Below are 14,154 nucleotides of genomic sequence, written 5' to 3' on the forward strand. Positions count from 1 at the left end.
TGCAACTAATGCTTATTTGAATTTCAAACGTTTGTCTACAAAACATCAGGAGAAAGTAAGAAACACCAGTTAATGCATATTAAATAATGAATTTGATTATAAAAAATGTAATCAAATAATTATCTGTCAATCAAGTATTTGATTAACCGACTACTTGTTGCAGCTCAACAGAAGAACACATCAATATTCTATGTGTGGTGTGAAAGGGTTGCTGGAAGTAAAGGAAAAACACATCATTATTGGCCAATTCGTACGCTTCAGCGAGTTTCACTGCACACATGAGGTTTGAGTTCAGCCGTTTCTTGCAACGAGCTCTGATAAAACTAGCTAGGAAAGAAAGTTGAACATACAGCAGCTAAAGAGGGATTCTTTCTCAGCGGTTGAATAGAACAAAACAGAGTTAAAGGAAAGTGAATTAATGAGTTGACCAGCATCATGAATCAAATGGCATGTTAGCAATGGGAACCTTAAAGCTGATTAGATCGCTCGGCACATTTCTTTGTTTAATAAACAAAATATTCTTTAATGAAAATGTGTTTTATATAAGTGAAACTTCTCCTTAAAGTCACAGTCTACCTTTTTCTTAATGAGTTTCTTTTATAACCAAGTATTTGTAGTAACAGACTAGGCAAGTAACATGAAAAAGTATTATTCCTTAACTGTAGCACTGCTATGAGAACAGCCATTTATTTGTATGAAAATGGCCATTCATCACCCAGTTAAATGAGTTTTACTGTTTGCAGGTAAAAGTATTAAATTCAGTAACCTGAGAGTATATTAAAATAAAAAGTTATTGAGCGTGGAATTACATTACTCATTCTGACTGGGATTAAGAGTGTCTCCCTCTCACCTGCATTGTTGGGGTAGGAATCCATGTCCAGATAGGACGGCTCCTGGGTGTCCTGTGGCCCCCCCACCACACCACCAACCTCCCCCCTCTCCACTCCCACCAGGTCAGAGAAATGGGGGTGGTGCTGACCCTGCTGGCCCAGGGAGGGGTAGAGTGAGGAGGAGGAGTGACCCTCCTTCCTCTGCAGCAGGGGGGGTAAGAGTGAGGAGCCCCCGGGGCCTCCAAGGCTCCCGACACCTGCACTTCCGGGCAGCAGCCCCGACGTCAGGCTCAGGCCTCCGCCCTCCTTGTCCCTCCATGGGAGCCAGCAGAGCTTCCAGGAGACGAAGAGCGAGACGGAGAGGAGGACGATGCCACAGAATGTCACAATGACCGACAGCAGGCTGACAGAGATCTCTACAGAGGATAACTTCATTATTAAAGTGTGTATTTACACAAAAAGAAAAAAGAACATTTAAAAAAAGTGTGGGGAAAATGCAGTCCACTGTAGACTGTAGGTTACTTAGGCACCGCAGTGCTGTAAGTCATAGCATTGCTAATCCAGTGTTTGTCTTTTTACGAATAAAAAAATCATTATACAGCATCTGCAATCGGTACGGCCGCCTGACTCCTGCCAAACTTGAAATGAACTAAAAGTAACATTGTACTGCGGAACATATCTTCTAATCAATGTTAGCTACCTTTGCCAGTCAGCCCGGCTGATTGGACAGGAATTGGCTGTGGAGAAGGAATGTTCACGAAGGAACTGAATCAAAGAGTCAACTCTTATTACATGCATATTTATAAATAGTATTTTTTTGGTTTTAACAGAACCAATAATCAAACTAATCTACACTGGTAAAGGTGGCGTAGAGGTACGGTGGTGTTCAAATACAGGAAATGTTTTTTCGAGTTATAATCTTTTTCTTTTTCCAAGTATGTGTCCCAATTTTCAAAAGATAATTGGGAGCCAGTGGTGCTAAATGAAAAACAAAGGGGATCACTAAAGTTACATCCTGAGAGGGGCATGAATGTCAACCCATTTAATAGTTGTTGAGGCATTTCATCCACAAATGTGAACCTAATGGTCCTGCTGAGGAAAAATCAGGGGATCAATTAAGTCCGTAGGATTCATGGAATAGGTTTAATAAATGTCTGTAAAAACTTTAATCCCAATCAATCCAACAGTTATAGAAATGTTTCACTCTGGAATTGGTGGACTTGCAGACAATCATACATTGCCATCCATAGCTACACAGTGAGCCACTGTATGATCAACAACCCATACGCTGCCTTCACACATCATCAGCATCATGACAAGGTCTCAAAAATCACAAATCACGAAGCCAGAGAAGGAACCCGCTGTAGGCGTAAATTGATGCAAACATCCCCTGAAGCTCAAATCCAACAGTTTGAATCCAGGGCCTAAAATGGGGGAAAACGTTGGCGGAGTGGATATTCTTAGGGGAGGAGAGGAGAACAGACGGATGTGGGAGAACAGGGGCAAACAATTACAAAAAGTAGCAACACCAACAATGATATCTCTCTGCGATGTCATCATGCATTTCCACATGGTGATGAGCTCTTTAATCTGTGACGGCTCAAGGACTGTGTTGGAGGGGTAAATAGGATCGGGGTTGGGGGTGTGGGTGTGGGGGGAGGATAAATATGGGGCAGTAGAAGATGTGTGTGTTGCGAAGGGTGTAGTATGACTCATCCGAATGAAAAAGTGTACAGAATAAAAAGAAAAACCGCAGTTTCAGCACCAGACAGCCGGACAGTTCCAGCAACAGCCTCTGTTAAAGAGAGCAGAAATGAAAGTCCACATCAGCCCCAGAGCTCGGGGACTTAGTTCTGCTCATGGTTTTGAAGTTCACAACTGTACATGTCGGAGCCTATGATACGTACATTCATAAACTCATACATTTGTAAATAAATACCCTATAAATATGGTTTCAATATTTATAAATACATAGACTAAATATACAATGAATATTTATAATTATGCAGAGCCATTTGAAGTCTTTTTATAAAAAGCATGATTTGGGTCTGATGACTGTCTTGATAAAAGGACCAATCAGAGCCCACAATGAACTGTAGGCCCAGAGCCCTTAACATGAATATTTATAGGTTGTAAGTCGACCAAGAGACTCATTACGAAACAGTGTGCAGATTTCGCTAACAGTATGCTTCCCCACCTTGCAGTTTACCTAGGATATTTGCCTCTTGCCATCTTGGGCTCCGTCAAGATCAGGCTCACCACTAACAATCCTTCCTGTCTGCCGGTAGATGAATCATAACCTCATGCTGAACAATATTGTCTAACCGCCAGAGGAACATCTTTCCTGAACCACCGACCAGATACTTTTCTTTAACCCCTTTTACTTAAATGTAATTCAATTCAGAATGTCTTAAATGGCATAATAAAAAGACAATAAGTGTTACATCATACAAAAGAAAATGACATCTGAAACAGGCTGACAAGAGTGAGTGGAAACAAAACAACAGCAGCCCATCCTCCAGCCCTGGGGGTACATCTTCTGGAATTTGGTTCGCCTTCTGTCTCCACCAACCCTGCCTCTCTTTCTCTTTCACTTTCACCTCTTTATAATCCCCTCAGAAAACCCTTATTCCTTGCTGTCCTTTCTTTTCCCATGGTGTCTGCTTCTGCACGCCTCGACTTCATTCCTCTACTCAGCGGCTGTCTCTTTGATCGTCATTCCTATACTTCCTCTTTGCCTCTCCCTCCTCGCTCAGTCTTTGGTGAATTATTCATCAGTCTGTGTATGTCATTAATCAGCACTTGTTCAAAAGATATGAATGGGGGGGCTGCGAAGGTGGGGGATGGGGGAGGGGACATCGATCTGTCGTGGTGGTGAACAAGACGGGTTGGGAAGTGAGGAGCAAGGCATTGAGAGAAGGGGTAAAAAAGGGGACAAATAAAAGCCGGGCAAGAGAGAATGTGAGGATGGATATAAGGAGAAGGGTAAAGGGAGGATGCGGAGGAGAGGAAAAGAGGGCAAAGGAAGGTAGGAGGAGGTAGGAACATATAAAAAGGATAGTAATGATTAAGGGGAATGGGGTGAAAAATGATGGAAACCACAGAATGGCCGGCAGGGCAAGTAGAGGCTGGGAGAGGGGGTGAAAACAGATTGTTGCACATGTTGAAACGGACATATAAGCTGACTGGGTTTATTACTGTACCTCCGAGGAGGGTGAAGGGAAGGGAGGAGGGCTGATAAAGTCGACTACCACGTGAAGGGGATGAAACCAAAGAGACAATAGTAGAGAGAAGAGAGAGTCCAGGAAAAGAGCGATAGAGGAAAACAACCTGACAAAGATTTAGAGCAAAACCTAAAAAGGGGAGGGGTTTGAGGATAAGAAAGGTTAATGTATTGATCTGGAGGGGGGGGGGGGGACAAAGAGAGGAGGCAGAGGAGTGGGTTGTGTGTGGTTTGCAGATCAGGGTGCGCTGATAAGACAGGGCTGTGATCAAACGTGCGAGGGGACAGTCGGGGGCTCCTCCATTTGTCTCTCTTTAGGGCAATCGCTGTACCTTCACAAGCCCTGATCTTGCCAAAGATCCATCGCTTATCCACAAAGCATAAAAAGAGAGTGAGCGGGCGGGTAGGTGGGTGGTTAAGAGGCCTCTGAAGTGCACTGTGAAGAGGGACTGAGATTTCCTGTCAATCAGTGAGTGATGCAAGCCCACTGGGAGTCGTACATTGCTCCACATCAAACACATTTCTGCTGCTTACACAAGCCATTCGCTGACAGCTTTCGGCGCCGCTGTCCTCGGAGGGTTCGGAGACTTCCGTCAGCAAACACCGAAAAATCACAGCTGGTTGGCGAGGGGGCCAACGCCTTAAACCATGCTGTGACATTTCTTCACAGAGCCATCCAAATCTCCAGAGGCAACATGCAGCCAATCCAGGCTAATCTACACTGAGCCACAGATATCCAGGCTAATCTGCATAACAGCATATTGCACTTCCAAATGCTTCAATTAGAACCCTCACACAACACTCTACACACAATACTCTACACACAATACTCTACACACAGTTCGGTCAAATTGAAACAAAAAAGAAGAGGAAGAGATAAATATATATGTATTGTAATCCAGTTTTAAGATAACAATCACAGAATTCTACCGAGACTCTTTTGGGGCTCTTAAAAGAAATGCGATGGACTTGTACTGAAGCCATTTCAATCTAGCAGATAAATAATTCATGGGTTGTTGTTTTGAGTGTGCACTACCTCGAACAATCCCTAAACATGAACACTTGTCTTAACATTTGCCTTATCGTACCTTAAAGTTTAACATATGTCATCCTGTACTTCAACTATTCAGACAATACTACAATGTTTCTGCTTAAGACTGTCAAAGAGGATATTTGCATACACTATGTAAATAGTACAATTTTTAGGACAGAACAGGCAATGCCATTATTTAAAGTATCAAGAAGTTGTATTTTTATCAAAATGTAAAAGCCACTTTCAGACTACAATGGGATACTAATAATCTTCAGTCAAGCTCATATTAGGAGAGTTCATTTTGAGTTGGTGATAAGTTCCTCAAAGCAATCCACAAAATATTTTCAGAATCAAAGACTCGCCCCCTGTAGGTTTGGAAGTTCCCCTGACTTTCCATCTAGCAACATCAGCAGGTCAAAATCTAAATGTTTACAATGATAAGGCTTATTATAAAATATATGCAGAGCTCTTGATAACCCCATCAGCCCCAGCTGTAGTTTGAATTAACTGCTAGTAAGGAAATTTTAGCATTGAAGCATTTTCATTGTGAGCATGTTAGCATGACGTTAGCATCTAGCTCAAAGCTTTGCCTCAGAGTAAATCCTCTAAATATCTGGCAGGGGAGACACGTATTATTATTACAAACTGTTGAATCCTCTGAGTGCAAACTTTGTAAAAAAATTGTAGGAGAGTCTCCAGGTGTGTGAGTTGAGTTACCTGTGTCCTGTCTGTTGCTACCTCTCAGCAGGTAACTGAACTCCTGGCAGCGTTCACTTTGGCTGTAGCCTCTTGGGGAGTTGAAGCACAGTTCTTCCACCAACACCAGTGCCTTCTTACACAGGTCTTCATCCCAGTCCCCCGACATCCTCCAATCCGCATTGCACTCTCACCAGCAGTCAGCCAATGACAGCGCAGCCCTCGCCGCCCTCACCTATCGGACGGCGCTATGGTAAATTGAATGTTGGCCTTTCCACCTTCTGCAAAATATGTCAACTGAGTGAGGAGGCAGAGGAAGCTGCCGGCAATAAAGAAAGGAACAAGGGGTTCTCCCAGTGGCCTTGGTCTGGGTCACAGAGTGCCTATGTATGACTCGGCGTCACCCACCCCTCTCTCTTTCCCTGGAAGAGAAAAAAGGGAGAAAATTGGCAATGTGAGTGTAAGTACATAGTGTACAAATCAAGCTTTTAGCAGATTAGTCACCTTTCCTATTAATCAAGAACTCTGATGCCAGAACCATCAGTGTGCTTCTGATGGATCATTGGTTCTGTTGCTACAAAATATCACACTAGCATACACTATGAAGAGTGAAAATAGATAACTGGCATCATGAAAGAACTGTTTTCTCACGTACCGCTAAATGCTAAAGGGGAGCAAATGTGTTGATATCGTTAAAATCACATTAGGGTCAGGTTCCGTCTTTGACCAAACACACATTTAATTAAGCATTTACCATTTATATGGTTAAGCCAAAATGCCCCTACCATCAAGTCTCATTGTTGGTAAAAAAAAACACAAGTAAAAAACAGTAAACAAGGCAGTCTGAGGGTATCCTCACCAGGGTGCCATTTATACAAGGGCACATTGCTTTTGAATTGTTTTGAGGGAAACACATTTTTTCATTTCTATCCTCAACTGGAAAGGGATGGCAGCGAAAGACTCCCGGGCTAAACACATCACCATATGGTCTATGTATGGCCAGAAGTACTAGTTAGTTAATGAGCCTTAACTTACCCTTGAGGTGTGAACAAAGTATTTTGAAATGAATAAAAAAGACTCTGAAAGCTATGTGGAATTGCAGTTGTTGCCGATGTTGGTGTTGGTTCTTAGTGGGTTCGGCACTGCAAGCAACCTTTTTTTATTACATCTAATTTAATTCCATGTTAATATCAGAAGTTTCACCTAATGTATGTTAAAATATACTATCAATAAATTAGCCCATGGAGTTTTGAATTAAATGGTAGCACTTTTCACATTTACCTCGATCTGGAAACTTCCAATAGCTCAAATGTTGTACCTTATAGTGTTCTAAATTCAAACTATTTTATTCTCAAAATGGATTAATAACTTTAAATAAAGCCAGATGCTTTCATACCTTCTCAACATGATTCATTTTTCATTAGGAGTCTTAATGATCTCCTGTGGATTCTGTGATGATGTTTGTGTCTAAAACTGACCAATGGTCTTCATTGTGACCAGAGTATTTTATATAATGATTAGTTATTTTCTCCATAAAACAGAAATATGCTGAAGGAAATACCAACACTGTGAGAGAGAAGAGAACTAGTTTCCCTTTTATCATTCAAAATACTCAATTTATTGCCTTCCTCAGGCTTAGCTTCACAAATAACTAAGTCAAATCTATTGTACTAAAGAAACAATTCAAGTGAAAGCATTTTATCAACTTAAATAATGTCAGAAAACCATGGTTTGTTTACCTTTATTGAACTTGACTGTTGAAGTTCTGGGCCATGTTGAATTTGCAGGACAGAGACACTCTACATCTAAAATTGTCTTTGCAAATAGATTTGGCAGAAGAATAAGGAATTATGCCTGCAGTGCATGCATAACCTTTATCTTGTTATTTTCCTAACGGTTCCAAGACCAGAAAGGGGGCCCTGCGGACAAGTGGCTCTTTTTTCTTAACTTCCCATTAGGAACAGAGTGTAGTTCTTAGTCATCTGGATCCAACTGGGTCAGTGCAACACATCAGTTTTAGTGGTCCTGCCAGCACTTCAGCATTGATCTGCACCCACTGTCGGATTTGCGGAGACTCTTTTGAAGCTCTCCAACATAACCTGAAAAACAATGAAAATCAATCTGTCAAATAAGTGAAGAGGCACAACAAGAATAAGAACAAAAAACACTAACATTTGGAGGATTTTTTAAATCTCCTTAAATATAAGATGGAGGTAAAATCGGATTCATTAAGTTTGACTGCCCTGTAGTTGTGCTCCTTGTGCTCCGTTCATCGAAGAAAAACAAGAGTTTGTTAGCATATTGTCTAATAAATGTCTTAATAAAAGCAGGTCAATGCCTAAACTCCAGTTTCTCACAGTTTGTGAGTCTCAAGGGACTCTGACTGTGGAGAACGAATGCAAAGTTGTGTCTAATAATACATAGCCGTTGCAGGAACCCTGATATTGAAAATGTCCTGCAAAAAATGTTGTACAAGCTGGAGTTTGGTTGGAAAATAAATCACTGGCAAAACAATGTTCATGGTGTGCTCACTTTTTCACCAATCTGTTTTGTCCTTGTAAAGCAGTTGCCCTATTTCTCAAGCAAGGTGCTTAGTCGGACAGGGCAAGGACTATTGATCAGTTGATATATGTTGTTCTGTGAAATGTCAGTGTCAGTCTTTGTACATTGAGTGGCACCTCCCTAGCAAAGCGCTCCTTATATGTCCATCTGTCCCAGACCCATCAATCAATCACTGCATTAGGCAAAGACATACTTCACTCTGAACAAGTCCCTATCCAAAGAATTCTTCCAATCTCTTTGGAGTTTTTCTCGCTCCTCTTGAAAACAGAAACACCCTCTGTTCCTGTCTCTTCTGAGAAGCGGATTGTCACATTAGGGTAAACTGTCAGTTGAGAAGAGACTCAGATAATGCAGTCTATTTATCTGTCCACCGCAGCTCAGCCTATAGCAGTTGGAGAAGAAATGAGCAAATCAAAACGTAATCCAGACCTTACATCCTACATCAGCCCTCCTCGTGCCCCCGCCCCCCCCCCCCCCCCCAACCACTTTCCCCATTAAAATTGTAAATCTGTCTGAGTGACTTTAAAACCCAGGATATCTCAATCTGAAGAATGGCTGTCTGGCACAAAACTGGCCGCTTCAAATGCCAATGACAGATTCAGGGGGAGGGAGAGGCAAAGATGTAATAGAGGAGACGGACAGACAGAAATAATGATTGTGTAGCAAGACAGAGGAAGAGGTAGACGGAGAACGAGGGATATACGTCATTAAATTGGAGGCGAGACAGATGAAGAGGGTCGGAAAATAACTGGGGCAGAGAAAGTCCGGGGAAAAAAAGCAGGAAGCTGGCGGCAAGGGGTGACACAGCAACAATGGTAATCAACGGGTAAGGGGGTGCAATTTACAACAAGCTAAATATTTACAAAGGCTCACAGATAAACACCAATTCAGAAACATGTTGACCAACAATTCGACTCAGATAGCACCATGCCCAGAGATGCACATCATTTCTTATTTAGTGTACAGACCAATACTAAACCTCCCACAGACACTACATTGACTGCTGTTGTGATGGGGATCAATACTATCAAGGAACAAATACACCACAACGTAGACCAGATGACCAGTGAGGTCACCGTCAAAATGGGAAGAGGAGGCAGGACGGCATGAAGGTCACATTCTAATCACACTACGGAGAAAGCAGAATGGGAACTTGGGGAGGTAATTGCCCAATCATGGGAGAGGGTTGCCAGTCAGATCAAGAGCTACATCTTCGAGAAAGGGCAAACTAGAACCGAAAGAAAGACCAGTCAGCCATAAAGCCTCAAAAGATATAGACCAAAATTAATATATGAGTCAGTAAGAAGCTGCAAGTTAAAACCTATAGCATGTGTCCTTCAGTAAGACTCTGAGCCCCTTGATGGCCCATCCTGTTAATCACTAAGGATAAGAGCATCAGCTAAATGTCTTCTTTTTTTGAATGGCTAAGTCCAGCCATTACATCCTCGATAGCTTAAAGGCAACGAAGCAGATGAGGTATTTATATTTGTATCCCCTTATAATGAAGGGATCATGCATGTATTTGCACTGGCAGGAGTGAAGTCGCCATCAGGTGACCAGAGAGCTGAGTAAAAAGAAGTGAGGATTATCATCCAAGATGTAAATAAAAAAAGCACACATTCATTATTTCTGGGAGATACACCAATACATATTTATTTAATATCGAATGCACTCACTCATTTTTTATATATATTGGATTTCTATTTTTTGGCTCCGTGCTAGTCAAACAAGAATTTCAGGGGTTTTCTCCTTTGCTCAGAAACTCCACCGAAAAAGCTACAAACAAACACAAATCTTCAAGCAGGGCAAATGTGAATATGATAAAACCCATAGGGCGGGTTTCCAGTAACAAGGATCATGTTAGAGAGTACGACTGAAATCTGAAATCTGCGTGTGCAATCTGTCTCTGAGGGATGAATCCCACACCTCAGCAGGGTTTGGGAATTACAGTGATAAGGCATTTGAAATGCTGCTGTCTGCTGAATAAGAAGTAGCAGACATTTTGAAGCTTACCACAAACCTATGATCTATTGCAACCCCATATCCTCGTTTGAAATTCATTTCCCAGTGAAATTATATGTTAGTCTTTGAATTGAATACAATACATTAAATATGAGTCTCCTACCATTTTAGCTTCTCCAGTTCAGAGGCAACTAACCAATATTATTTGTTGTGGCAGCGGTAGTCTTACCTTGAGGTCATTCTGAATATAATTATAGAGTTCAGATAGCAATCAGGCAGTTTAAAGATACTACCCTTATTCACTTAATAAAAGTCTCTTTTCAGTCTCACCTTTTCTCTCTAACTGAAGTTACCCTTTAATGCTGAAATGTACAAATGTTATGGGAAAAACTGAATACCTTCCTAATTGGAAAATGTAACTGAGAACAGTCAGACTCTTTTTTGTTTGAGAACATAATGCTTCTGTAGACAATGGAGACTAATCCATTGGATATACTATAATAGGATATTTCTTTGGATCTCAGTGAACCTGCTTTCAAGTCCTTCAATCTGCTGCTGCGCTCTTTCTTTTGTTTTCAACCGTATACCTGGAAGTCATGTTTTATTGGAATGCTCATTCTTGCACATTTTTCTGTTTATGTTAAAGTCTGTAACATTGCTTAAGTGTTTAAGCTAATTTCACACTTCCAATGTCTGTGCTTGGCCACATTTTTTGCATTAACAATATATTTCCTTTAATAATTTGTCATTTACATTCTGTTTTACTTTACAGACATGGCCTGTGACCCTCACCGTTCCAGACTTTGATGCTGTCTGCTCTGCTGCAGCCTGCTGGGCCGTATCATGTTGTGTACCATCTCAAATCGATGTAGTCATGTACCCTTAGATCATCCGCCATTCGTCAGGACTATCACTGATTCATAGAGGTCATGACCTCTCTCCACCGACACTGGCATATCCTCTTTTTTGTTTTGCATCACTTCCTTTCGAGGCCAAAGCGATGACTGCTCGAGACAATGCTTTCAACGCTCCTCTCTGCTCATTCGGCCGTGACAGATTGATGCACAGGGGTAAACAGATAGGGATACTACAACACATCTTTTTGGTTACTCCAGTGGAGCGCTACTGTTTTGCGTCGGGACAGAGACAGCGGCGTATAAGGCCAAGATTGAGCGTGGGGATATTAATGTCTATTGACTAGAGGTAATAGCTTTGCCAAATCTCTGCCTCGAGGTTGTTCCTATAATAGCTCCCACCCTTTCAGTAGTTCCTGAACACCCTTTCAGCAAACAAATAACATTAGGTGGGGGAAAGTGTCATGAATGTGTGCTTAAGACCATACATCTCTATACACATGCAATGAAACACGCATTCACAACCAAGCATACACATTTTCCTTTTTATCTATTTCCATACCATATTTACACATATCAAAGGGGTTGCTGTTCAGGCTCTCCAAGCTTTTCCACAACTTGGGGCTGCAAGTGTTTTTATAGTCTATAACATGAGAGGGGAAATAGAGAGCAAGTGGCCGGCCAGGAGCCTTCGGAAACTGGTGCTACCTTTCCTGTCTCTTGCTCAGCCAGTGTAGCTGCAGAGCAGGACCTATTTACAGACAGGGAGTGTAATCACATACACACTCATACACACTCACACCCACACACTGACACACACTGACACACACAGAACAGAAGGCTGCCCTTACTTAATTCTTTATCCTAATGCTATGTCAGAGTCTGTGTCTCCCAGGTTAAGGTTTATTTTAATAATTTTTGCATAAAGATGGTTCTCTGTGGTGTGAAGCCAGAGCAACTGTGTCTTTGATGGCTTGGGGAATGGGGTGTGGGTGGAGTGGAGGGGGAATTACGCACGTCGTACGCACGTCAACCTGTCTTCTGTGTGTTTTCTGCGTGATCGTGCGCGCATCCCACTGTCTGTTCATCTTATATGTTAAAGCGTTTGCGCGGAAGAAAGTTAAATCATCAGCAGCAGTGAGGATAGCTGCCATTGATACAGTTTTGATATGAGCCTGTTATCTGAAGGCTATTCCAGCAGCCTGTATGGACTGCCTCCACACAACATGCATCCCACTATATGTTCGAAACACACACCTAGCCTACCAATGGAAGAATGCAATATGAAAGAGCCTGGGTGATGCACAAATAATATACATTAAATATTTATGGGAAACAGACACATGCTGCTAGATTTAGGGCATATTCAGAGCCCAGTGCGGGATGCAGGATCAAAGGAGATGTGATGCAAATTACGCACACATCGCAATATCTCAGACCCGAATGCAAGTTGGTAACAGAATCAACAAAGGGAACATGTCCTACCTTGGCGTTGCAGAAACCACTGTATCCCTCTGTCCAATTTACTAGCTTCTCCGCTGTTTCAGTCAGATGCGACGCTTGTAAAGGGGCATTCCGCCCTCTTTTGCTCTGTCCACCCCCTCCTCTCGCTCACTCCCTCTCTTCTCTCGAAGACGCACCGAGCAATAAGCCCCGCAACCGGGATGGCAGACTGAGAGAAGGAAATGAACAGTATGTTATATCTTCCCTCCCCGCGCTTACCTCCCGTTTTCTGTGTTCTACCCTTATATTTTACCCCCTCCTTGTGTTTTTTCCTCCTCTCTGTTTCACTATCCCCTCCCTCTCACTCTCTCACTCGGTTCCTCGCTCCCTCGCCTTTTTTCCCTCCCTGTGCTCTGAATACTAATACTCTGTCTCTCCTCTCACTGCCTGTACAGCCCGGTCAGTGCTAAAGACATACTGATGTATGTGGGGCGTGTAGAGAGAAAGCCAGAAAGGCAGAGATGGTGTTAGTGGAGGTGGGGGTAGGGGTGGGGGGAGTCATGGGATGGTGTGGAGGGTAATGGCTACTGGGTAAAAAAAAAAGCCTAGGATCTTGTTTGGTCTTATTATAGCTGTGATTAGATAATACCCCTGCAGATGCCCCTGGAGAGGTGGTGGTGGTGGTGGTGGGTGGGTCTATCGGGGGGGGGGGGGGGGGGGGCATAAAATGTAACTTATTTTTATGGTAGCATCCCTGAGATGAGGGGATGGAAGAGGATAGAGTGGAGGTAGGGGTGGAGGAGTGTGAGGAGGAGGTGTTGCTGGGATGAGCGGCGGAGAGCAGAGATGGAAGGGAGGGCCAATGTTCGGCTCTGAGCCAAAAAAAGGACATGGTTCTTAGCCTGTTTGTACATGTGCAGGTGTGTGTGTGTGTGTGTGTGTGTGTGTGTGTGTGTGTGTGTGTGTGTGTGTGTGTGTGTGTGTGTGTGTGTGTGTGTGTGTGTGTGTGTGTGTGTGTCTGTGTGTGTGTGTGCGTGTGCGTGTGTGTGTGTGTGTGTGTGTGCGTGTGCGTGTGCGTGTGCGTGTGCGTGTGCGTGCGTGCGTGCGTGTGTGTGTGTGTGTGTGTGCGTGTGCGTGTGCGTGTGCGTGTGTGTGTGTACACCATGGAAACCTCAGCAAAAAACGAGAAGAGCAGATGAGCGATGCAGAGGCCATGATCTAGTTAGATTGAGACACAGCCTTATTGGAGTCGTGATTAGATTATGATATTCCAGCAGGCGTCATATAAACAGAGAAGGGACACATAAAAAACTTTCTGTGTTTTATGATAACATCATTGGCAGGATAATGAGGACTCCATGGTGGATCTGGAATAGGTAAGTAGCTGTTTTTTAAAGGGTGCCCTCTGGGGTGCTTGACTTATTCCCGAGGGGAGTCACCAAACAAAAATCTGGAAATTGTAATTGAAAAAATAACTACATTTTGTAATTAAGCTGAGAATGTAATGTAGTTTTGACATCCAGATGTCCAATTATGCATCAAATCAACAAA

The 14,154-nt window shown here is 42.7% G+C and overlaps 1 protein-coding gene across 1 annotated transcript in view; it reads right to left on the minus strand.

Moving 5' to 3' along the window:
* Window positions 1–13,012, minus strand: part of syt3 (synaptotagmin III) — a 31,245-nt gene extending 18,233 nt beyond the window's left edge. The window contains exons 1-4 of the mRNA XM_079646509.1: window positions 12,646–13,012; window positions 7,522–7,881; window positions 5,804–6,204; window positions 851–1,246 (exon numbers count right to left, since the gene is read on the minus strand). Coding sequence (XP_079502635.1) covers window positions 851–1,246; window positions 5,804–5,951 — 544 coding nt within the window. The 5' untranslated portion in view covers window positions 5,952–6,204; window positions 7,522–7,881; window positions 12,646–13,012. The remainder of the gene's footprint in view (window positions 1–850; window positions 1,247–5,803; window positions 6,205–7,521; window positions 7,882–12,645) is intronic.
* Window positions 13,013–14,154: the final 1,142 nt, after the last annotated feature.

The sequence above is a fragment of the Notothenia rossii genome, assembly GCF_949606895.1.
Source record: "Notothenia rossii genome assembly, chromosome: 8".
NCBI classification, from domain to species: domain Eukaryota; kingdom Metazoa; phylum Chordata; class Actinopteri; order Perciformes; family Nototheniidae; genus Notothenia; species Notothenia rossii.